This window comes from Neodiprion lecontei, chromosome 4, assembly GCF_021901455.1.
Source record: "Neodiprion lecontei isolate iyNeoLeco1 chromosome 4, iyNeoLeco1.1, whole genome shotgun sequence".
NCBI classification, from domain to species: Eukaryota; Metazoa; Arthropoda; class Insecta; order Hymenoptera; family Diprionidae; genus Neodiprion; species Neodiprion lecontei.
Genome location: NC_060263.1, coordinates 22499591 through 22523503, shown reverse-complemented (window position 1 = coordinate 22523503; position 23913 = coordinate 22499591). Strand labels below are relative to the sequence as shown.

General features: G+C 34.6%; 1 protein-coding gene and 1 long non-coding RNA gene across 8 annotated transcripts in view; one reads left to right on the top strand and one right to left on the bottom strand.

The window, feature by feature from the left end:
• Positions 1-14139, top strand: part of LOC107225249 (protein hu-li tai shao) — a 64884-nt gene extending 50745 nt beyond the window's left edge. For 4 of the 7 annotated variants that reach the window (XM_046738845.1, XM_046738846.1, XM_046738843.1 and 1 more), the window contains 5 exons: positions 31-135; positions 1166-1243; positions 7129-7196; positions 7783-7926; positions 8293-14139. In XM_046738845.1, the coding sequence (XP_046594801.1) occupies positions 31-135; positions 1166-1243; positions 7129-7196; positions 7783-7911 (380 nt within the window). In that variant the 3' untranslated portion in view covers positions 7912-7926; positions 8293-14139. The remainder of the gene's footprint in view (positions 1-30; positions 136-1165; positions 1244-7128; positions 7197-7782; positions 7927-8292) is intronic. The other 3 variants (XM_046738849.1, XM_046738847.1, XM_046738844.1) reach the window with 2 other exon arrangements.
• A 5353-nt stretch (positions 14140-19492) lies between these two features.
• LOC124294212 lies at positions 19493-19913 on the bottom strand. Its single transcript, XR_006904159.1, has 2 exons — positions 19752-19913; positions 19493-19666 (listed from the first exon to the last, which is right to left on the bottom strand). It is a non-coding gene; the product is annotated as an uncharacterized LOC124294212 (long non-coding RNA).
• Between the last annotated feature and the right edge of the window lie 4000 nt (positions 19914-23913).

Genomic DNA, 23913 nt, shown 5'->3' with positions numbered 1-23913 from the left:
TGCATGAGCATGTGATGGTTTGTGACACAGAACCAACAGCAGCTACCGTTGTCGCGGATTCTCCTTTGGTTCAACAGGCACAAATTCAGCAAGTAGAACAACAATCTCTATCTATTATCCAGCAGAAACCTCCAGGTAATTTGAAATACGTATTTAGCACAAAAGTTTGTCATGAATTAATATGAAACCTAGTCTTGGGCGTTTTTGGAAATAATTACATTCTAATTACAATTATTCCGAGTTAAAAGTTACTAATATAATTTTTAATATAAAAGAAAATCAACAGTTATAGTCCGAATTTTGAAATTGAAAAAAAAACATTACTAATTACAATTGTAATTTATGGTAATTACAAGAAAGACTGATGCTAGTTACATTTGTAGTTTGTAATTTAAAGAGAAACCGATACTAATTACGTTTGTAATAACAATTAAATAAAACTACTTACAGTCAGTTAGTAATTTCAATGTAATTGATTGCAAAAAGGAACGAGTAGTGCCCAATACTGCTTGGACTTGCATAAGTATGTTTTGAAGAAGCATTTTTTGCTAGTATCAGGGCATAGGTAATACCTTGTAGTACTCAGATGTACTGTAGATATACTATAGATAGCATTGTTTGCATCTGAACAGTTTGTCTAAGGATCTCAATTACCCAGATCTGTGAAACCAATATCAAAATACTTTGAAGCTGAGCCTATATTGCCCTCTATGGTGACCTTGTCATAAATAATATTTCAAAGTCAATTGTCAATACAAAATGCAATCACTCATTTACTGAATGACTAAACATGCTAGATAGAGTTTTGAATATTATTCTGATGTAACGTGAAAGTACTAGGTAATTTTATGGCAATGTAATTTGAAATTCAAAACTTTGGCACTAATCAGCTGACAAATAGGCGACTCATTTAAAATACCTCTAGTATAACAAAGTGGAAAATTCGTGATGCATGGTATTAAAAATGATTATAGTGGTACAAATTATGGGTTAGTAGAAGTATGTAATTTTGATTTATAAGTACGGGTTTTTTGAAATAGAGAGTGGTGGAGCTTTACTTGGCGGATAGTTAAGTTCCAAATCACAAATAGTTATTTAAAATGATAGTTTGTCGAACTGTTCAAATTTTTTAAATCGCATGTGTTGTCTTATTTTGGAACGGCAGTGGACGCAACGACAGAGTTCCTTAACGAGATGCGACGCTCTGCAGTAAGCGAACCACGAAATGATCTCAACAGGCGAGGTAGGTACCTTTTTCTAAAGTGTTGAAATCTGTTCTGATTAACACGGGCAACGTATATTTCTGTACATATTTTCAACAGCATGCTTATGTCTCGACTGAAAATGTTGCTTGCTTAACATGTGAATTGTTAGTATTAAATGTAACTGTTCTATCTCACGTATTTCTATGTCATAACTACTTGTGCACACTGCTTAATACTGTTTTGTCGACTAGCAATTAATTATTCTGAAAATCACAATATCTACCTAACTACAAAATAAAATGTTTTCCTTTTAATTTTACGCCTCTATTCCAATCGGTGTGAATAAAATATTTTGAGTTATAAGAAAAGGCTAAGAAATGACGGACTAATATTGGATAGAGAATAAGAGCTGAGTTGTGTTTGGACAATGGTTACAGATTGTCAGTCGAGCAACTGCAGCAGCATCAGCAGCGGTCACAGCTACGGCTGGCCAACTGAACCATACGACACAATCCAGCTAGAAGTTGCTAGAAGCACAACTGTTGCACCCCGCATGACCCCACTGATCACTGAAATAGTGCACTCGACTAAGACTAAAACTGCCGAGTTAGAGCGCACTAAAATTAGGATTAAACAACCGCCGTTGGTGCCACCTAAGCCTAAACCCTACCTTGCTTTGAGACGGGCTTTCTTCAATAATTATTCTCCTACCGCTACACCCACACTTGTCACTGATAAAATTGTAACACCCTATAATGAAAATGAAGTTGTCAGCCTTAGTTATACACTAAAGAAAACGCAATCAGCTAAAGTCTGCGAGTTGTTGAATGTTAGCACTGAACAGTCGGTGCCGCTCGATTTCTCGATGCAAGTAAAGAATAGAGAAGCTAGGGAACAAAATATGAGTAATACAGATAGTGAGCCAAACTCTGGTGGAAATGTGAAAGAAATTGTAAATCTAAGTTGTAGTGCGGCTACACCAGAAACAGGGAGTAACACCTCTGTCGACGTGGTTGTGAGGAATTCATCGTTAAGGGGAAGAGCCGAGACAAATTCAGTTGAACGTGTACGCATTGCTACGGACATATTAGAAGAGACAACTTCCGTAGCAGGCGATAGTAATGACTGCGAAACAGTTTTTCGTCAAACCAGAGATGAATCGCACAAACCTTTGATTGTGGGCGCTATTCTAAAAAACATTAACGATCTTCACACTCTCTGCAAAGGGACTGATGTTGAACAATCTGAAAAATCAGATTCCAAGCATAAAGAAAGTCTGACAAAACACATCAAAAACCAGGACTTGGTAAGTCAGTCCGACGAAAATGGTAATTTATGTGCTGTGTCAGATGAGCATCTCGATAATGATCACGAAATTGTGGGGCATGGTCCGTTTGTTGATTATAATTCAAATTTATTTGAAGTAAATACTGGAGTAGCAGTCAATGAACAAAATATAGACTGTGTAGGAAGTGTTTTTCTGACGAGTGAGGCCAGTAATCAAGAATTGCTCGACACACAAGATAAATCCCCAAGTTTTACAGAGGAAAACGCACTTTGTCAAAATCCAGAAAATTCATTTTCCGAACCAGAAGATCTTTCCAGATTTCCAGATGGGACTACAAAATTGTCGCCATTAATAATACGAAAGAGCAATGCTTCGACTCCACCTCGTTTTTCTAATTACTGTAGAATGGACAGCTTAACGGAACTAGTAAACAGCGTGAAGACTGACTTAACACCGACAAAAATGTTGCTGGCTATGCTGCCTGAGAGCAATATATCTTCCAAATACAACTTGGATTCAACAAGCATGAGTCTGATATACAGCCTCACGCCTACAAACGCCACGGATACAGATGCGGAATGCGTAGAAACCAAACATGAGCCTGTGGATTTGCTCGATGGGAGCTTCGATGGTACAAAGTTTCAACGTCTCGATAGCTGTAATACAGATGACAGTGCTTGCGATAACGAATCTGACTATTTTTGGGTTGACTTACTTAACGAAGCAAAGAAAGATGATAAATGCTGCGATCTAAACCAGGCTATCGAGTTATCTGATAATTCCTCGGAAAGCTCTGATGAGTGTGACGATATCTCCAATCAAGGGTCTGATATTTTGGAGTTGCCATACTCGACTGTATGCGAGCTAAGAGAAACAGATGGAGAATCGTTCAATCATGACATGAAAACAGTCGCAAACCAAATAATTGCTGAGCTGGGAGACATTGAAATATATACTCAAGCTTCTAATGTGATAGATGAGATATTGTACGATATATCATGCTTGAAACTCGATGCAAATCTCAATAAGAACATTGTGTCCGCCGTTGTTCAGGATAAGTTGCGGGCTCTTAGCATAGCTAAAAATATGGCAAACACTTTGATAGCTAACTTGCCATGCTATGGCGATACAGAAGAGGTAGATTTTTGCGAGCAAAATGATAATGATAGCATCATTATTATCGATGAAATAATTCATCATGTTATAGATGTGTTCGAATCCACCAATTCTTTTTCAAATTCTTCTCTTAATTCCTATGATCTGAAGAAAGTTAAAGAGTCCACAAACACCGAGCTTAAAGAAATGCAACACAATATTAAATACCAAACTGAGGAAAGTAACAACGATCTTTCATCTCAAACTGACGAGGATATAGTATTCTTCAAAGAATCAACTCCAATCAGTACTACATGTGACAAAAATGAATGGAATGTGGTTGAGCAATTCTCTTCGGTCAACGGAGTTGAGACAGTCGATCCAAGGGACGTAGAAACTAAGAAAGATCAAAGTTTTCGAGGAGTATGCAGCTCGTCTAATGAATCATTCACAGGTAGAAAGAATGAAGATATGGTTGATGTGTCCGACTATCACAAGAGTAACGAAGATGAACGCCTTTTTATAACATTGGAAAGTCTTACTTTATCAAATTATCGGACAAATTTAACGTCTGACGTAAACAAGGGTGTGACTGACACTGACAATAACAAGTCGGAATTGATGAAATTAGAGGGAACAATTGACGAGGGATTATGTTGTGGCTATAAATCGTGTCCCTCACCGTTAGATTGTGACGAATGTTCATTTTTAAGATTTAAACAATACCGACCTATCGATGATCAGAATCATTCAAACTATTGTGACACTTCCGCAGATGGTGCATCTTTGCTAGAAAGTACGGACTCTGATATAACAGATAACGATACTTTGGGTGAAGCGATATTGGAGTTTTGTTCTGTACCTAAACATAGTCGTGCCACAGAAGAAATTCTGCTAAATTTTGAAATTAAGCGACATGAGACGCGAAAAGACACTGTTTCATTTTCAAACACTTTTTATCGATCACAAGATAACGCACTAGATTTCATGTTACCTGAACAACTAGCACCGATATTTGAAGAGGTAAATAATGAAGCTCTTGAAAATTCGTTCAATAGAGAAGTGACAGTTAAAACTGAAAAACAAGTTGACTGTGTTGACTATTTTTTAGACTCTGAAATGGCGATTGCTGAATTGTTTAACGAGTATGCCAACACATCAAGTGTGAATAAAACGCAGATGACGTCGCCCAATCCTTCTGTCGTGAGTTTGGAGTCTGCAAATACATTAGATTACTATTCCTGCAGAGACGATAGCCACTCGACTATGTTTCAATCTCTCCAAAACACGACAGAAAGCAGCCCAAACCTTGAAAAAAATTCTAACATGAGTTTGGCAATGCAATGTGAAACAGAAAAAATTGAAGAAAACCTAGATAGAACCTACACTTTGTCAGATTCAAGTACAAACAGCCTGGATACGATCAGCTCCATTGAAAGCGATGAGCATAAATGTTCTGGGAAGTTTATAGACCTCACGTACAGTGCGGATATATCAACAAACATGGACGAAACTCGTCTACGGGTGTCGATGAATCGTAACTCTTCTTCCTCGTCCTCTGAAGCGCTCTTATTGAACGAAGATCATTATTTTGACACAACCACAAATATGGCAGATGTATCTAGTGAAGTATTAAGCATTAAACTGCCAGAAACTGGACACGTAGACGAGGACAAACTAGATGCAAACAAGGGCGAAGATCAGAACTGTGTAGAAACTTTACCGCAAGATTGCATGGTATATTCTTACGACACTAGAGAGTTCATGCTCCTGGAAGAGGCTCTTGATGTCAATCATGAAACTATGCTCGAAATGCGGGTTCATTGTACGTGCGTGTCAGAAGAGTGCGAAAAGTTTTGTACTGGCATAGATGCAGATGTCGATGTCTCGGCTCCCCTTGATCTACCGCCTAGATACGAGGATACCACTTTGTACAAAGTCGTTTCCCAAATTAATCTCACTGATATACTTAATTCGGTACCTGATTCTCCGAAGCATTGAATAAGAATCCCATGATGTTTCATTGAATAATGCGATTCCGTTTTCAACCTATACATTTGTAAAGTGTTGACTTGTATTGAGATTTACAATTTATTATTGAGGAATACAGCCAATTTCTGTATCAAACGTCCATTCTTGTAAAGTACAAATAGTAACAAATGAGGCTGATTACGTTTACGAAACTAATTTAAGAAGTCGATGCATGCATTGTGATAAGATTTAGAAACTCGAGAATTTGTTACTTCTGATTCAAAGTCTAAGTCGTGTAATATGGTTGTTTTTAATTTTTAATTTTATATAGCATATTTTATATAAACTTGAGAACTAATTATTAACTTTATAACGGTGTGGCTTACGTAACAATTACACTTCATTATAATACTTCGTACAACTGCGATAACAGCATTATAACTAGTTATCCAAGGACTTTCTTCACACTACTAGTAATACATTGACATCGTCTTTTAGTTAAAACTGGTTAACTTCAATCAAATTAGGTTTATTAATACTAGGCTGACGATATAGTCAAATTACAAACACTGTAAAAACGTAATGGCAGTTTATTTTTTGTTTTGTTTCTTCTCTTTTCTTTCTCTTTTTCAATCAGATTATAACGAACTTATTTTTTTTAATTACGCACATTTCAGTTGAAGCGATTTTTTTTTGTTCAATTTTCAAGATTTATTTTTTTAATTACATGCATTTCAGTTGAAGCAATTGACTTCTGTTTCACTTCTCAATCCATAAAAAACATAATCATTACGTTTTATTTACTCAATTACTTGATTGATATATCAGACCGGTGTACATGTTGCTTATTGTTACTGTTTCCCTTTATTCTTCATTATTTTATGCAAATAAATGATATTCTATTTACGCATTCATACAAATACATATATCTCATTTATTGATCAATTACCGTGGAAGAAAGAGTCGCACATTTCAATCCATATCGGCTTTATTATTATTATTATCATTAATTTAATTATAAGTGTGCAATAATTCTTAACAGCATTCCTTTTTGTAACCACCAGTATGAATTTCACTTAAGTATGCGATTACTATTAATTTTCTACTTCACCGGTGTTGGCAAGACTCGAAATCCTCAAGGCATCTATCGATATAAATGGTAACGGCAACAGGCATGTATATAATATAACAAAGTTCTTTTCTTCTGCATCCTATTGGCTCGACTTGTTGTTGTTGTATATAATATATGTATGTACAAACGTGACTTGCTTTAATCCGTGTAAACAATCCTCTGAAGAAGTTTGGATCGGCATTCCCCTGCTACTAACTTGATGCACAAGTTTGTGTCTTTTTTTATCTGTCGCAGGTAAGGTATTGTTTTTCTGTTATCTTTGCAATATACCAGCTTTTCAGATAGTTTTTCATCGTTTAAATTCAACTTTTCTACAACTGTTGCCAAATATCTGTCAATAATGGCGCTTTTATTAATGTGAAATAAAACATTCTGGTTCTGGATTAATTTTGCTACATCAATATGTCAAAAATACTTATCAAGATTTTGTGTTACAGGAGAAAACACAGTGAATGGCGACCATTCCGACGCACATCACAGTACCTTCTCCCAAAGCAGCAAAGAGGTTCGTTTATTTCAGTTTATATAATAATTCCTTATTTATATGTATCATTGGGTTTCAAGATATCGAAACAAAATTTTTTTTTTTTCTTCTCATCCTTCGATATTGAGCAAGTAAATATATTTCGAGGGGATACGTGTATTTTGAAAACTGAAAATTTTATATAAATTGAAGTCATATGAATTTTCGGCCAATACAAGAACTGAAATAAATATAATTATGTAAGTTGTTGGTAGATAGTAACAATCTTCTTACGTACATTAGATACGAACTTTGAAAGTTGCAGAACCTTTCAAAATATTTAGAGGCATGTACTTTGTTACGAGCTTCGAAAATTTCATGTTACGAAAAATTTATCATTGATGTATAAGTACGAGAGAGATAAAATAAGCACGATTTTTACGTTTATAATTTTTTCTCAGAAGATATTTGGTAAATAACTCATATAGCGTATAGCAGCCTAGTTTGCTGTATGCGCAGCTTGCATGATTACCTAGGAGAACGTTGGAGATACTATTTAATTAAACATACATAGTATAATGCATGAGCATGTTGGCTTATGGTTACCACTGGGACCTTCCGTGTTAAGGGTTCCATGTCGCAGGATGTGAGCGTTAGCGAGGAGTCCCCCAAAAAAGAGAAGAAGAAGAAGAAGGGACTGAGGACGCCATCTTTCCTTAAGAAAAAGAAGGAAAAGAAGAAGTCTGTCGAGGCGTAGGTAGTTAAATCTGAGGTATGCCGAAGTTTTCAATTTCTACATAATAAATTTATAGATTTATCAGTAAACCATTTTAAACAACTGGAAAGGGCATGCACATGGTTCCGCACCCAAATTATTCATCTTAGATATCGTGTAACTTTTACTGAACATGAAAAAATTGAATTATGATGAATTTTCTTGCAACTTTAGACTACAATGTCTAGAATAGATACGAAGAAAAGAGCCGAACTGCTGTTTATTTTGCAATAGTTGCCGGATATAGATTAGTTTTTATAGTTCTGCCACAATCCGTAACAATTGTTAAGTTCATATTGAATAAGATGGATTTAGTATGCACATACATTGACCTTTGAAATTGTTTTATTCGTTTCCTTACAGACACTGCCAGAACAGAAATTTAATTATAGATATAAAGAAAAATCTTACCCAAGGTCGAAGCTGAATTATTAAGGTTCGAAAAGAAAAAAAAACTGCAAACCAACAAAATGTTGAATAAATGAATAAATAATGAATTATGAACAAAAAAAAAAAATTTTACGAATGTCTTATACCACCTGCAAGCAACCAAGCAACAATCACATCATCTTTCCAGGACTCAAGACTGCCATCACAATATTACGTCGACTTTTAAGAAAAACTATATTATACTATATTATATTGTTAATGTTTTTACCTTTTATTTGTTATAAGTGTTGCACTCGATATTAATCTATGGTCAACTTTTTTTTTCTTTTTATCTCACCTTAATTAGCTATGCAATAATGACACAATATACATATGACCCTTTAAATACAAAGATAACTTACAATTTGCCTTTCACGTATTTCACGATATAGCCAAATCCCAGCAGACATGAAAATTAAGTGAATATAGATTTTATATGAACTCACAAACGTCAGTAACACCATCCATTGCCAAAATGAAATTTCAATTCCCAAACTCCAAAGTTTGATATGTATATCCGTCGTTATCTTCAGAAATAATTAGTAGTGCAGACTTTATACACTCATAGAAACATTATTTTATTCTTTTTAATTTTTGTTTTTTTTTTTTTTCTATCAATCCAACAATTTTATGTGATCCAAGAAGACGCTCTGCGTAAACGGATTCAACTTTTCTGGTAGATAAATTAAATCATCAATAAAAACTGAATCTTTTATGGAGAAGGATTAATATGTTGCAACCAAGTTGTGTTATCATCTTTACAAATTTTTTGTAATATACGTTGCACAATGTGATACCAGATAATTTACTTTTATAAATTGATTTGAAAAAAAAAAAAAAAAGAAAAGAAAAGAAACCGTTGATATCATAACAAACCAATGAAAAGATAGATAAACGAAAGCGAAAAATACATTTAAATTTAGATTTAATTGGGTATTTTACAACTTTCGTACATTCACATACGTGAAGATAGTTCGTCGGTAAAAATTTTTAAAGTACCTTCTACTGCAAATTTGGTATGAGAGCTGACAAAACTGTACACTTATTATTGAATTATTAAGTACTATCTCGGACATCTCTTTAGCAAGATTTATACAAATTGTGAATCAGTTGGTTCACCAATATTTGAAAAACTTATTGAATTAACGTAGTACAATAACGTAGTGGAGATAATACAGTAGATGCGTAACTTATCATTTGATTTTTTCTATGACCTTTGCACATTATATTGAAAGCCTAAGAAAAGGACGATGTTAACGAGCGAGTGTTGCTGCGACAGTGACAATGCAATGTAATTTAATGTAAGTGAAGATTTGCTTGGCAATAAGCTAGCTGAGTGTTGTGTAACAATACCGATAGAGAGCTTATTGATTGCCAAAATTTTTTCTTAATTTCTCGAGTAATGAGGAAATATTGACGAATAAAATAAACAACCATTGAGAAAGCTACAATAGCAGATGTGGTTACTCTGCCTACCTGTCTACCTCGCTTACCAGCTTACCACATATATTGTACATGTATACGTAGGTATATCGCGATGATGCTTGAAGAATAAATTATTTATCTATCATTCGTCGTATGTATTCGGCTTTTATCAATCGCTTTATTGTGATTATCAATGTCATAAGTATCGTACCCTTGTAACTTACTAGTACTCACGCGTTGTAATTTTATTTATTTATTTTTTTTTCAGTAAAAAATTCCATTTGCCTTTTAAATTTAGCCGACGAAGCCTGAAAGGCATCAAGATAATATGTCAATTCGTTACTTTGCGCATTTATTTTCACGTATATCGCATAAACGTGTACTTTTACATCGGTAGAGACAAACTGGTTGAAAATGTTGAACAGCCACAAAAAAAATATAGGTATTGCAAACCACTACCGTATATATGATACAGTTTACCAAAATTTCGATGAGAATACAAAAAATATAATGAAAGAGAAATTGTATGGAAAACGATATTATCAGAAATTGAACGAGATAGAGACAATCTCTGAAGCCGAGTAGAGACGAGAATTCTGTAGTCTTCTATCCAGTATTGAGTGTCTGGTTCAATAAGAATGATTGTTCTTACGATTAATTGACTTATTATCGATGCTTGAAATTTTAATAAAATGTTGTCATTCAGAGGACTGCAGTTCTGAAGATGAGAAAGAAATTGTATTAATGTTAAAGGCAGCAGATTTAGCGGTTGACAGGTAGGGTTGCAGCTTCTATTCCGATCATAATTCACGTGATGGAGACGATGAAATTGTTTGCTTTTTATTTTTACTCTGTTGATGTTTTTGGTTGTTTTTTTTTTCATGCAACTCTGTAATGATATATTTTATTTTCCATTATACTATTAATTATTATTATAATGATAATAACATACACAATATTTAAAAACTGAAAGTTAAAAGGAGGAAAACTATACAGTTTATTAATCGTTAAGAAGTAATAAATAACAATTTAATACTTGTACCTTAAGTTTTCTTTGTACAGGAGATACATACTAGATGATAAAACGAACAATTACTTCATTTCTGAGGAAATCTTAGGTGTAAACATACGTATACATACACAACTACACTGCTACGAGTGTGCTCAAAATAAATGAGTACCCTTGATACCGTTTTGTTCCGAATATAAGTCGACCCTGAATTCGACTTCTGATTCTAAGACTTTATTTCCGCAATTATTGTTCAAATACACCTGTAAAGGAAATCTCGTAAAAAAGCAGAGTACGAATTTTTTTTCACCCGGTTTAGGACCAAAAATCTTGAGCTTTAAATGTTCGGAATAATTTGGTTATACAATATTCTTTGTTGCACATGTACGGCATAAATAAATTCCCACGAATTCACGCGCACTGCGCGCAATGTAATGTTGTAATTGTATTATTGAATTATATCATGATTTGCAATCCATCATTCTAATAGTTTATACATATTATATGTATATGCATATATATTAAGGTGTTACCATTGGAAAGCAACTTTTTTTTTCAATGCAACTCTAATTATCTTTTAGTATGTACCGAAATAATAATCCTTCCCGAATTTTAGCTTGGATTTGAAATTTTTAAAAGTCGCTGATCGATTTTTAAGTTTTCCCATTTGAATTGCATAGGAAAAGTGCACATTTTTCTTAAAATAATTCCCATTTGGACGCTTTCAAAGATATCGGAATGAATCCAATGTACACTTGTAGAGTATTTAACGCTCTTCAAAAATCAAATGGGAATTATTATTTTTTTTTTAATGGGCACTATTCCTATGCAATTTTTATGGGAAAACTTAAAAATTGATGAGCGAGCTTCAAAAATTTTAATTCGAAGCTAAAATTCGGGAAGGATTATTATTTCCGTACATATTAGAAGATAATTAGGGTTAGATTGAAAAAAAAAAGTTGCTTTCAAATGAAACACCCTAATATATACATATATACATACATACATACATGTGTATTATAATGTATAAGTAATATTATTGAATATACAGATATTTAATTTTAGCTACGATCATGCTTTATATTATATTAAATATTGAGATGAAGTTTTAATATGTTAGGCAGATAGGGCAGGAAAATAATACAAGAGGGAGAGATGGTGCGATTGTGAGAGGAAGAACGATTTAGCAGTGTGCAAACGTGTGTGCGAATGACAAAGAGATAGTGGAAGAGATAATTACCCTATTTTCATTTTTTTTAACATTATTATATGCAATATAATATATAATGTATATTTTTAAAGTTCAAAAAAATCTTCTTGACGTAAATTTTTGCCACATTATTAGTTAAAATTTTTGAAAAAATTCTAATGTAAAAAAAAAAGTAATTGCCGTATGTTAAATATGTGCCTGTTCTACATTTACTTACTATACTTTGTTTTTCCTTTTGATTCTACTTTTCAAAAGATGGTTGCTGCTTACCACCTTGACTATATCATAATCACGTAATCGCCGCTTACTTTGGGTCGTTTGGTTTTTTTTCAATTTGGAAAGCATGAAGAAATGATTGTAACTATCAAGTGAAATCATCATTACACTTGTATACAACATACACATGTATAATTAGGCTTTTTCAGTCGGATCACAACCGAGTCGTTTTAGTGATTTCAATTGGAAATCAACCAATGTAGGGAGAATAAACTTGCGGAAAAAAACGACGGTTTAATCCATATTGAAATCTTATTCTTTTCTTCTCTAAGTTAACAAAAATTGGAGACAATAATAAGACGGTTTAGAGTGATTAACCTACCGGTCTTGGTTTCAATTTTTTTTCTACCTTCCCATATTGAAAGAGAACATAAACTGTGTAATGGAGGGAATGAAAAAATCATTCTGACTACATACCTTGATATATTTCTTTCACTTCTAATTCCCGATATTTTTATCTATTATTTGAATGGCATGTTTTAGTAAATAAACTTAAATGTACATGAGGCTCAGGCTGCCCGCAGCGGCCTTTAAATACTGCTCGATTATTATGATGATGTCTTTTAACTTATCATAAGAGAATGATGAGAAAAAAGTTAATAATATTAACATCGATTTACATATTAGAGACATTAATAAATTTACAATATTAGCTTCGCAATGTTTTACTTATTCGTACACGTTAAATATTACGTGTAGCACGTATTACAAAGTGTTTTATTTCTTCGAAGAAAAACACCGATAAAAAATAATAAGACAATGAAAACAAAGAAAAAAAAGTGCTATAACATTCTCGTCCCAAATACAGTCTCAAAATAAAATTAACGAATTTTAGGGTTTGAAAATTTAGGTGATTAAAAAAAAAAAAAAACGTTCGTTATTATAATTTTCCGTTGATCTACTTATTACCTTAAAAAAAGAATTTGATAATCAAAAAATCAGGCAGTGAATTAGCGTTGAATTTGGGACGGGAGTTTATTTTTTCTAATGGTCCAAATAATAAATTGAATTAATCAATTTAATTTAATTAAATTCTATAAGCTTTGTCACAATAAAATAATTATTAACTGGCCTAGGCAGCATTTAAGATTGAGTAACGAATGTTGCCCTGTAACGAGGCAACATACTTACACGCATATACATATACATAAATATTTATGACAATTATTGTACATTGAAATAATGAATTAATTATCGCCCGTGGGACTAAAACACTGCATCTACCACACCCACATGTGAGCATTTATTGTATAGACTTATAGAGATAGACTGCATAGTGAAAGACAGCACAGGCTTAAAAATAGCGACTGTCGGGTAATTTTATAGCACATACTACTGGAGGTAGGCCACCCATCCCATCGACCTCGCGAAAAATGTCGCCGAAGTGAAGAGAAATATATATACATATATATATTCGGGCTTCTCCGTCTCTTTCGCTGTGCATTTGATCGACTAAGAGGAAACGTATCGGCCGATCAAGTGCAGGGCGAAAGATACAGATTGTAACCAACATATTATACTTCTCTCTCTCTCTCTCTATCTCATTCCTCCGCTACATTTTTTGTACACGCGAAGCTAACTCCATTAATATATGCTCTAATTGTAAGGGGATAATACGTGCAACCCTCCCTTCAACGATCTTCATCCCCCCCCCACCACAATTTACATTTGTATACAAAGAAGGCAGAAAGTCGTGGACGATACTTCTTTCTTTCTAACCAGGCGACAATTCCTATTACTTGGCGCACAGCCTGTCTCTATGAGTCTATTATGATTTATTGTAGCTAGCGATTTGAAAAATTGCTGTAAGAATGAGTGGTGACAGAATATGTTCGCAATAAAGTATATTCTTTCTGGTGCACTCGCTGTCTATTTGTCAGTTCGATACTTTCTCTTACGTAACGTAGCTGCGCTGTTCTATCTTTGATGCATGAATCTTCTACCATTTTTTTTTTTTTTTTAACTGCACCTTTTTTCAACCCGGATACCACGGTGTAAACCGTGTAAGAAGGAAGGTGACGTCACGGCCTGTCTCTGTGCATAGAAACAGTGCTTTGAAATTAAACATACAACCGCTACTTCCGACAATAAGTCGAACGTAGTATTTAGCGAGTCTCGGTTGAGTGTGATTTGTACACAGATTCACGGATTCATTTGGTGGCTGCGTAAAAGCCGAAGCACACGGAATTCCATAATTTATACGCAGAATGCAGAAGCCATAAGAAAATAAACCTAAGGTTTCTGCAATCTGGTTATGGCTACTGGAAAATCAATCAACGTAAATATTCATAGGCATATTCTGCTATGGGAAGTCAAGGAAAATCATGACTTGAGACAGCGATCGTGAGACTTCGGTCAATGCAGAGTTCATTAAATTGATTAACTTATGATAAAGGTACTTATGCAGTTATTTGTCGTAAGAACTGTACGATATCTCGCAAACAGCGAAGCTAAGCTGGCAAATGGTGTTTCACATTTCCAGGGCCGGTGGCATCACCTTTCTTCTTATACCGTAGCCGATACGCATAGACTTTTAAACTAAACTTGGGCTGTGGGATAAATCGTTTAATTTTTTTTTCAATTAATCGTTATTCGTATTAATCGACCAATCAACCCTTGACAAATGAATCGTTTTTTCGATTAATTGATCAATCTATTAATTAGGAAACAATTAATCGAAGCCTTCGGTTAATCGATTAATCGCAAATTAATACAGCCTAGCATTGAAATTCACTCTACCTGGGACCCGCACCACGTGTGCTTATGAGATAGCGACTATTAGGGTTGAGAAAGTGACTTTGTTTCATTTTACTTGTTGCGCGTGCAACAAATTGCCGAAGCCTCAGGAGGTCATTCGGATACTCTACGATTTATCAAACATATATACGTAAGACATACGCCATAATCTGAAGAGGAATAATTGAGTTGGAGTTCAATCAATACTTGTTGTTCCGTACTATTTGTAACACATTGCTGCACTTAACTTTTGACTGTAGAACGAGAGTCGGGGTAACTTAAAGTCCCGCCAAAGTGGCACGCTCAAAATTGGTTTGCGCGCGTTCCAGTTAGAGCATATTTCAGTGAGACCTAGGCTGAGGATAGACCAAACTCTAGCGTTTTCAGTAGCAATGAAATTTCAAAGATGCAAACCAGAGCAACATTTCACGTTGTTTTTAAAATCTGACGGACTTACCGGACAGGGCGGTTTTATCTGCATTTCTACTTCTATAATTTTACCCAGTGTAAATTAGGATATTCTGTTTTAGCGCGCATACTGATGTACATTGAGTTTACTTTTATTTTGAAAAAATGAACTATTATTAACAGTGTGTTCATTGTCAATGAATTTATACCTTGGGTCACTTACAAATGAATCGTAGATAATATAATTAATTACGCGTACACATTGCTAATGTAAATCACGAATAAATTTTCATCTAAAACCGTTGAACTTGAATCGTTATTGCTGATGAGCGTAGATAGGTATAAATATGTCGCTAATGATTTTCAATGATAGGTATTATTGTTTAAGTATTTTTGTAGTATAGACATCGGTACAGTTTAAATTTAATTATAATTTAATTTATACGTAGATGTATGGAGATACTTATTACTAGAATTTGGTGTGTTATTATGATTGAAAAGAAAAAGAAAACTATACCGATATAGTTATTTTATTCTGAACTTCTGCGCAGATATATCAGTTTATCTAATGGGGCTTAGTCGTTTGTTTTTTTCTAAAAACAAGGACTTACAGCTGAAATTACAATGACGAGAAGTTGAATTTAAATTGACAGTAATGTAACGTTTTAAGATGATTAATCCGGTTATATTGAGTTCTCGTGCGTTCAACTAACCCATCTTACAATGCTTATTAAGTAAGATTGGATTAGTAATTTGTATTTGTTCAGAGCGGTCATTAGTAATATACCATTTTATAAATAAAGCTTTCATAAAACGGTTGAAGTTTGCGTCAATTTACTATGTTCCATACCATGTACGTTCCAGAAAATATCCGCATATTCTATAGACACAGATCGTAGAAGAAATGGAAATACAAACAATTTTATTGTGAAAGTATGAACATTTACTCGAATTCATTTCTCATTCTCTCGATAACTATAATACCAAAGTTTAGATGAATATCGTGGATGGTGTAGCTTTTAAGAATCATTATCATCGTAATAATATTACGAGGCTAATTATGATCTTTCAAACGGTTTCAACGCGTGATCAACTTGGGAGTAGATATTTACGAGATTCGATTCCATTTTTTCGTCACACCCCGGTATAACTGAAATTTATTTGCAACATTATCGTTCAGGTGTCAGGAAATGCCCTTTGATTAGGTATAGGACCGATAAATTATGATACGAATTGATAATCGAATAATTCACAAAATATAATCTCAAAGCCATTCTCATAGTAAAATAAATAGATTGAAAATCTGTATGATATTTGGTCACCCCTATATAGTTGACCAGAGCGCATTTGCTGTTAATGGCACGGTCATTTTACAAACAATTTCAAGTCAAGATTGATAAATTGAACCGATTCTCACGAATACTATTAAGTCGGTCACGTCACCTAGCTGTATTCAAAACACCTCGAGGTTCAATTTCAATCAGCCCAGGCACTTTAATTCGTGAAAAATTAATTCCAGACCAAAATATTTTGAGTTTAACAAAAGTTTGATCGCAAATTAAATTTTGTTGTTCATGAAAATAATATTAAGTATTCCTTCAGCGGTAGTAAATTCGATCCAGTTTAAAGTGAATGGAATTCGTGATGAAAGAGATGAGAACAAGCAAGAAGAGTATCTTATCTCGAGTCTTATCTCGACCCTACGACCTATATTACTGCAATGATTCCGAGTCCATAAGGTTCCATCATTACGGGATCGTTAAAAGTGGAATATATTAAGTGTCAAATATATGTAAACTGACTATTATATTCACCATACGCAAAATTTAGAGAAAGTCACCAACCATTTCTTAGACGCAGGTATCATCGCCAACCGTAAAGCTCACATTATGCAGTGTTTCACAAGCGTTCTAAATTTTGAATAAACAAATTAGAACACCGAGTGGTACGAAGAGGTATTTGATTTGAATGTAAAAATAGAGGGTATGGTGCATGACTTCTGATGAATGCAAGAAATGAAACAGCCATATAGTTCTTAAACCAGATTTCTAGCTTAAAAATAAATTTCCGAGCATTTTCTTTTTTGTTTAAAAACTAATATAATCTAGTTGTAAGACCGAATTTGGAAATGTTTACAAAATATCGTAAAACTAATTTTCGAGGCTGAATCCGGCAGGGTGGGAGTCAATGCTGAGTTCCACCATGCTTCGTTAGATAGGGATGAAAAAGCCCAAGACGCGGACCATCTTGTGTCCAAACATATGTAGGTGATGTCTAAACGGGCCTTTGATTTTTTCTCCTTAATGTAATCTCAAAGTTCGAAAACTGACGTTTTAAATTTATTCGAAAATGTGTAACTTTCGACGTTCCATTGAAACAAGATCATTTAAAAAAATGTTCTATTGTTTTTTACAAGAGTTTGCCATCAATTATAGATTTTGACGGCTGTTTCCAACTTACTACCGAAACTGTTCCGTAGTTCTCTGTAATTTTTCTCTCCGAATCTCCAACAGCATTTCACTTTTGACAGATGCTTAAAACAATGACAGGGTGTTTCAAACATCTTTCACGTAATTTTTTCCACTACGTAACCGAAGGATAACCCGTGATGCGGTGCAGCAGATATCTTACCGCGGTCGGGTGATCGATCCTTCTCGGACGAACTATCTTGTGCCTCACGCTTCTCTACATTTCACTTAATGGAATGCATTAATACCCGGGCTTCATGTGCCCCGACTTGAGGTACTCGATGGAGAGTGAAAGTAAGTCAGGGGCAGAGTGGAGGACCGCAACGACGTAACAACGCACCACACCCAGTATCGTAATCTTATATGCACGCGGTGAGAAAAGATAGACGCGCACACATGTTTTATACTTCCCAGTCGCGTCTACGTAACGCGGAGTACATATATTTTTTATACACAAGGTATAATACCTCGTCCTCTTAATATGCTCTCAATGGAGCACTGCTTTTACTCGTATAATTAGTAGACGTATTCAATCTAATCTGTACCAACTTTATGGCGTAAATCCACAAAGACTGGACGTAATTTTTAGCTGTTTACCTCAATCGACTTGAATCGGCCTTGCTATTTTAGTCATCGTGACCTGACAGAATATTCTGATCGATACATGAATTCTTCCAGCGGAGACAAATTTTGAATGTTATATGGCACGTATGTCTATCTGTAATGCGTATTTTTACGTATAACATCAGATAGCTTGGAGTACGAAACTGAATTAGATGTGACTCGGGTATAAATGGAAAATTGTCGTTTCGAGAAAAAAGTTGCATTGTACTTTTAGTCAATTGTGTCATATGCCTGTACAGTTTTACAGGGAAGACGGATGATATTGTGTAACAAATGTAACTGGGCGAAAATTGAAGCCTTTGTTTTTGTTTTATTAGATGCTGCGGGATTCTCTATCAAAAGATTTCGTTATATATATATAGGTTTTGCGATTCGAATGTATTTCGACGTCATTCGGTTTCGGCCATTGTTTGGTATGTGTATCCAATTCCTGCGTTCCGATGGTTTATGTGATTTAAAGTTCAATTATCACTGAACCGATCACTGGAAAATGGGCCTGAATCGAATTAGGCTCTTCTTCCCTCCATGTTATCCGTTATATCAGGTGGTATTTGATGTAATAACAATCGTGACATCAGTTCTACACAGATATAGTTATTATTGAACATTTGATCAATTGTGTATGTAGAAAGTACTTCTGAAGATTGTTTCCACTTACAAGAATTTTCGTTTATTATTACAAGTTGCCAAAAATCGACATAATTACAAGAGTGTTTTACTGAAATCGCTGTTGATATTTTATACACAGTTTGTATAATTATTACTTTCGAAATTCAGTGAATCGCACGGATACTTACAATTAAATCTAAAACTGTACTATAATTAGAGGTACAGGATACATGAACAAATTAGTTATTGCAAAAATCGTTATAACAATCGTATAACAATTTTGCAAAAATCGTTAGACTTGACAATAAAAGTTGTTAGTCATAGTTCACCTTGCTTAAGAAAATAGGTTAAATATACGTAGAAATAAAATACAAGACAAAATAAGAAATTTTTATTTTCCCACTCAAAACCAATTGACTTCGGTAGTTGAATTTGAATCTTCCTGAATCTTCAATCGAACCATTTATAATTTTTCATCTGTACACGTGTTTGTTGCAAAATGCACATTTTGTACCCTTCGCTTGGCCAATAATGACATAGGGGCTGCAACTTACGATGCCTTCTGCAAATCTTCTTGGCGTACAATAAATAAATTAATGAATTTAATTAAAAATTGTCCGTACTATACCTTGAACATGTTTGTCGGGGAGTGCGTATGTTCGTTCACGTCGACGATCAAGGTAGATATGATGCCTTTGCGAGGCTTGCCAAGAGTATTTATACCGAAACAGCAAGAATTGTCAGGTACTAAGGGATTTCGCAATTCTGTATTGTATAATTTTGCGGAGCACGGCTGGTCGAGAGAATCGTGTCAGAGGATATAGTGCAATTTCTTGAGGTGCCCAAGAAGGGGGACGTCTGAACTCGAAGCCGAAGCCGAAGGTCTAGGGTTACCGATTCGACGGACTACCTCAGTTGTGGTCGGTAGTTGGGTACCGGTTCTCTTTGCTCTCGGTGCGTCTGATCCCAGCCATGGCAACACCCGAAATCCAATTTATTCCTCATTTAATGAATAATGGCCTAAGACCTGCGTGTTAAGCAATACCCGGATTCCCCCGGCGGTCGTCTGAACTTGCGTCTGAAAGATTGAGGTCCGCCATCGAGGTCAGATATACGATTAACGGTTATCCCAGATTTCGAGAGCGTGAAACGACAAGTATAATAATTGATCAATTTCTAATTTCATTGAAAATAATCGAATCGCGAATCACTTGCTGGTACATACTTGTGTTACGTGCGATTGTGAAATAACGACATGATAGCTGATTAAAGACAAAATTATTCCAACATCGACTAGATATACAATAGAACGCGTGATATTTATGAGAAATTTCGTGAAAAGCTCCATTGAAATTTCAAATTAATTTTCATCATTATAGGGAAACGATACTTCGAAGGAACTACATGTATCAGATTGCGGAAAATTACGTATTTTGTTCGGAACAGTTTGCTTCAAAGCAAATTAAAGTTGCCGTACAATTTTTGAAGATATTTGTCGTAATCTTATTTAAACGTCGTACAACCAAATATTTCCAGTTACGTGATTTTCCAAGAATAGTAACAAAATTAGGAATATATTCGACGATATTTCTATACTTTTTGCAGGCACTTTTTCTGTATCATTCCATGTGATAGCCAAAGAATTCCCGTACAACCATTTAAAACTCCTTTAAAACTACGTGAACACCACATTTCAGAATATTTTTCCTATGTTATAAGCTTGAAGAACTCACAGGTACGGATATTGTGTCAATTACATATATCGTACCTTCCTATGGTAAATCTTACTCTTTCTTACAATAAAAGACGTAAAATATTTGAAATATTAATATTTTTTAAGTACTGTCATACCGATGAAAAGTTAGCATTATTACGAGTCGGCCTTATAAGAATTGTTCTGGCTCTAGGAGCTGTAGAAATTTGGGCAGTCGCGGGTTAAAGTCGGAAAATTGTCGTCAAATGATGGAAAATAAGTGGAATTGACTTAGAATTTTGCATGTTATCGACAATCCCCGAAGTTCAAGAGGCCGTTACGCGACTAACAATGAGTTTGCATATCAATTTGCAAAAGACGCAGACCTTCGCTTAAACGCATATGTGTGAGTTGGAAGTGTACGGCTTCTGCAAGGCCAACAGGATTCGTAAGATCGTCTCGTGACATTGCTAACTTTTGATCAGTTTGATGACTCGATCTATGTAATAACAAAGTTTTGGATAATTTGATCGTAACTCAGTTTTCATGAGAAACGTGCGGGGATCCCTTACACCGTAGAAAATAGAAGATAGATATTAAATAGAGGAAAAAAATTACTGGCGCAAACGTAAGCCTAAAAAATCGCAACAAGTAGCAACGTTAGTAGACAAACGGCAATTATATTGTAAATACCGAATGTAATATAAAGGAGTTTGCAAGCTTGGCCGTAGTAAATAATCAGAATTGCGTTAAAAATACAGTATATACTTATAGTGAAGAAGTATAAAATGCAATTTACGCGATCTTTGATCGCTCAGATATTGGATCCATGTCTGTTATTTGTAATTGTAGCAAATCCCTTCTATTTGTAAATGAATTCGGTGGATCAGTAAGTAGTTGTTGTTACGGAGGTAAAATGCTATTTGCCACCAATGAATTCAACTATCATACTTGGAAATTCAAGATGCAATAGACAGTTCCATTTTAAAAGAGCCGAACCAAAAAATTGATAATAAATCCCATGTTAAATCACGAGGGAAAATTCTCATTTACTCGTCTAGTTTTAAAAATATGCAACGTCGAAATGCAAAATGCCGTACTTTGGGAATGTTCAATTTTGTGTTTGAATTTGAAAACATCCCATCATTTTTAACAATGGGAGATTTAATAATTTTTTTTCGCAAAATTTGAGTAAAAAAGAACATTCTATGTTGATGCAATTTTTTCCGTTTAGCGAGTCGTCTTTGTAAAAAACATATTACAAGTTGACAGGTAGTAATTCTTAGAAATTTTGAATAATTAATTAGTCAAAACAAACAAGTGCAATAAACACGCCATGGGAATATGTTTGACGTTGAAAATAGCAAAATAGCAACAATAGCAAACCGAATCATGACATTGAAAAGTTAAACAGCGGGCTCTTGCAAGAAGAGATTTCGAGCCATTATCTATTCACAATTCATACAAATCTGCGATCTATGCACACACGTATCTCTGAGGCTGCGATCGGTAATCGGGTCATTTCGTAATAGGATCGAAATTCAGTTCGCATATCCTGCGTAATGTACAATAAATAACGAATGCGAAAATCGAAAGGTGTAGTCATGTTCAAACTTGTTTAGCAAAGATTGATCGGCTACAGTTACACGTATATACTGTACATTATAAGTTTATTGCATATCTTACATCTATGCCTGTATTATATAAATTATATATAGCCGCTGTCACTGCCCCGGCAGACCAGTTTATCCTCTGTGGAATTTTATGGAGATAAAAAAAGGAAACCCAACGACTTTTAGTGATTTCTATGAGAGTTAAATAATTTATATGTGCTCTCAAAAATTTTTTTTAGTAATTTCTTCACTACGTTCTAAAAAGTTTTCATGGGAATTTCGAAGGATTTTGCGGTTTCTCATGGTGATACGATAATTCTCACGAGAATCAGATGTGGTTCTGTATATACATATAACAAGTCAGGAACTCTTGACTGCTTTCCACTGATTCATCAATATATAATATTGTTTCGGAATTACTCTGTTAGACGAAACAACTTATCTAGTGTTCAATAATTTGTAGCAAGAAAAATTTAATCCATCTCCACCCTAAATTTCTCGATACTCCGAACAAAGGTCGTAGCTGTGGGCTTGAAATTTTAAAATTGCTATGAAAATAGGGATCGTATTTAGAGTGCTGCTGAACTTGACGAAATAACAGTAGGTTTTACAACCGTCGTAATTCGGATTCTGGATGGACTATTATTCCGAGGAAATAAGTGCAAGGTTGACCGCTTATACTCGGACAAACACGACGCGAAAGATCGCCGAGTTTTTCAACGGACGCAATTATTTTTATTGCCCGTACGCTCCCTACGGCAACTCAGTCGTTAATCATCCCCACACATGCGTACACTGACCGTGAGAGAAAGTCAGGAAGGATTAATTTGCCCACACAGCGTGCAATATTGCAAAAACTTTGCAGTAACTTAGGTTTGCAAAACTTGTAATATTTAAAAACCGTAACGTTGCTTAGTTTTTCTGCAATATTCTGTAAACCCTGAAGCAACATTTTGATATCCACTCTTCAGCTTTATTTGCCATATTCCTGTAACGATTGAATGAAATGTTAGGAAATGCCGAGATCTCGTGTTTTTCGTTGAAGGTAATGTGTATTTACATTCGTCGATGCAATGTGATTTATTTGTTTCACTTATCCAACGTTGTAGTAGCTATTACTTCGGGAAAAGTAACAGAATTATACCTCATATCAATATTCCGGATGATTGTAACATTTAAATGCAAGCAGACAATTTTAATATTGCTGCAGTGTAGTTCTGATTGTTTTGAGTGAATTCATGAAACTGCAATATTCCTGCTGAAATTGCAGTGTAGAAGTATTACGTACTGTTTGGGCGAATGTTAACTGATTCAATAACTTATTTGTTACGGAAAATGAATACGAAATTCATTTTGTGTTCGGTTATAATTTTTTTTTATGTCATGATTTTGTAAATTTCATCTTATTATACACAAATTATACACCTGTCTGGATCGACACATTATACTTGATCATTCTGATACGGCATAACATATCTCAGTAT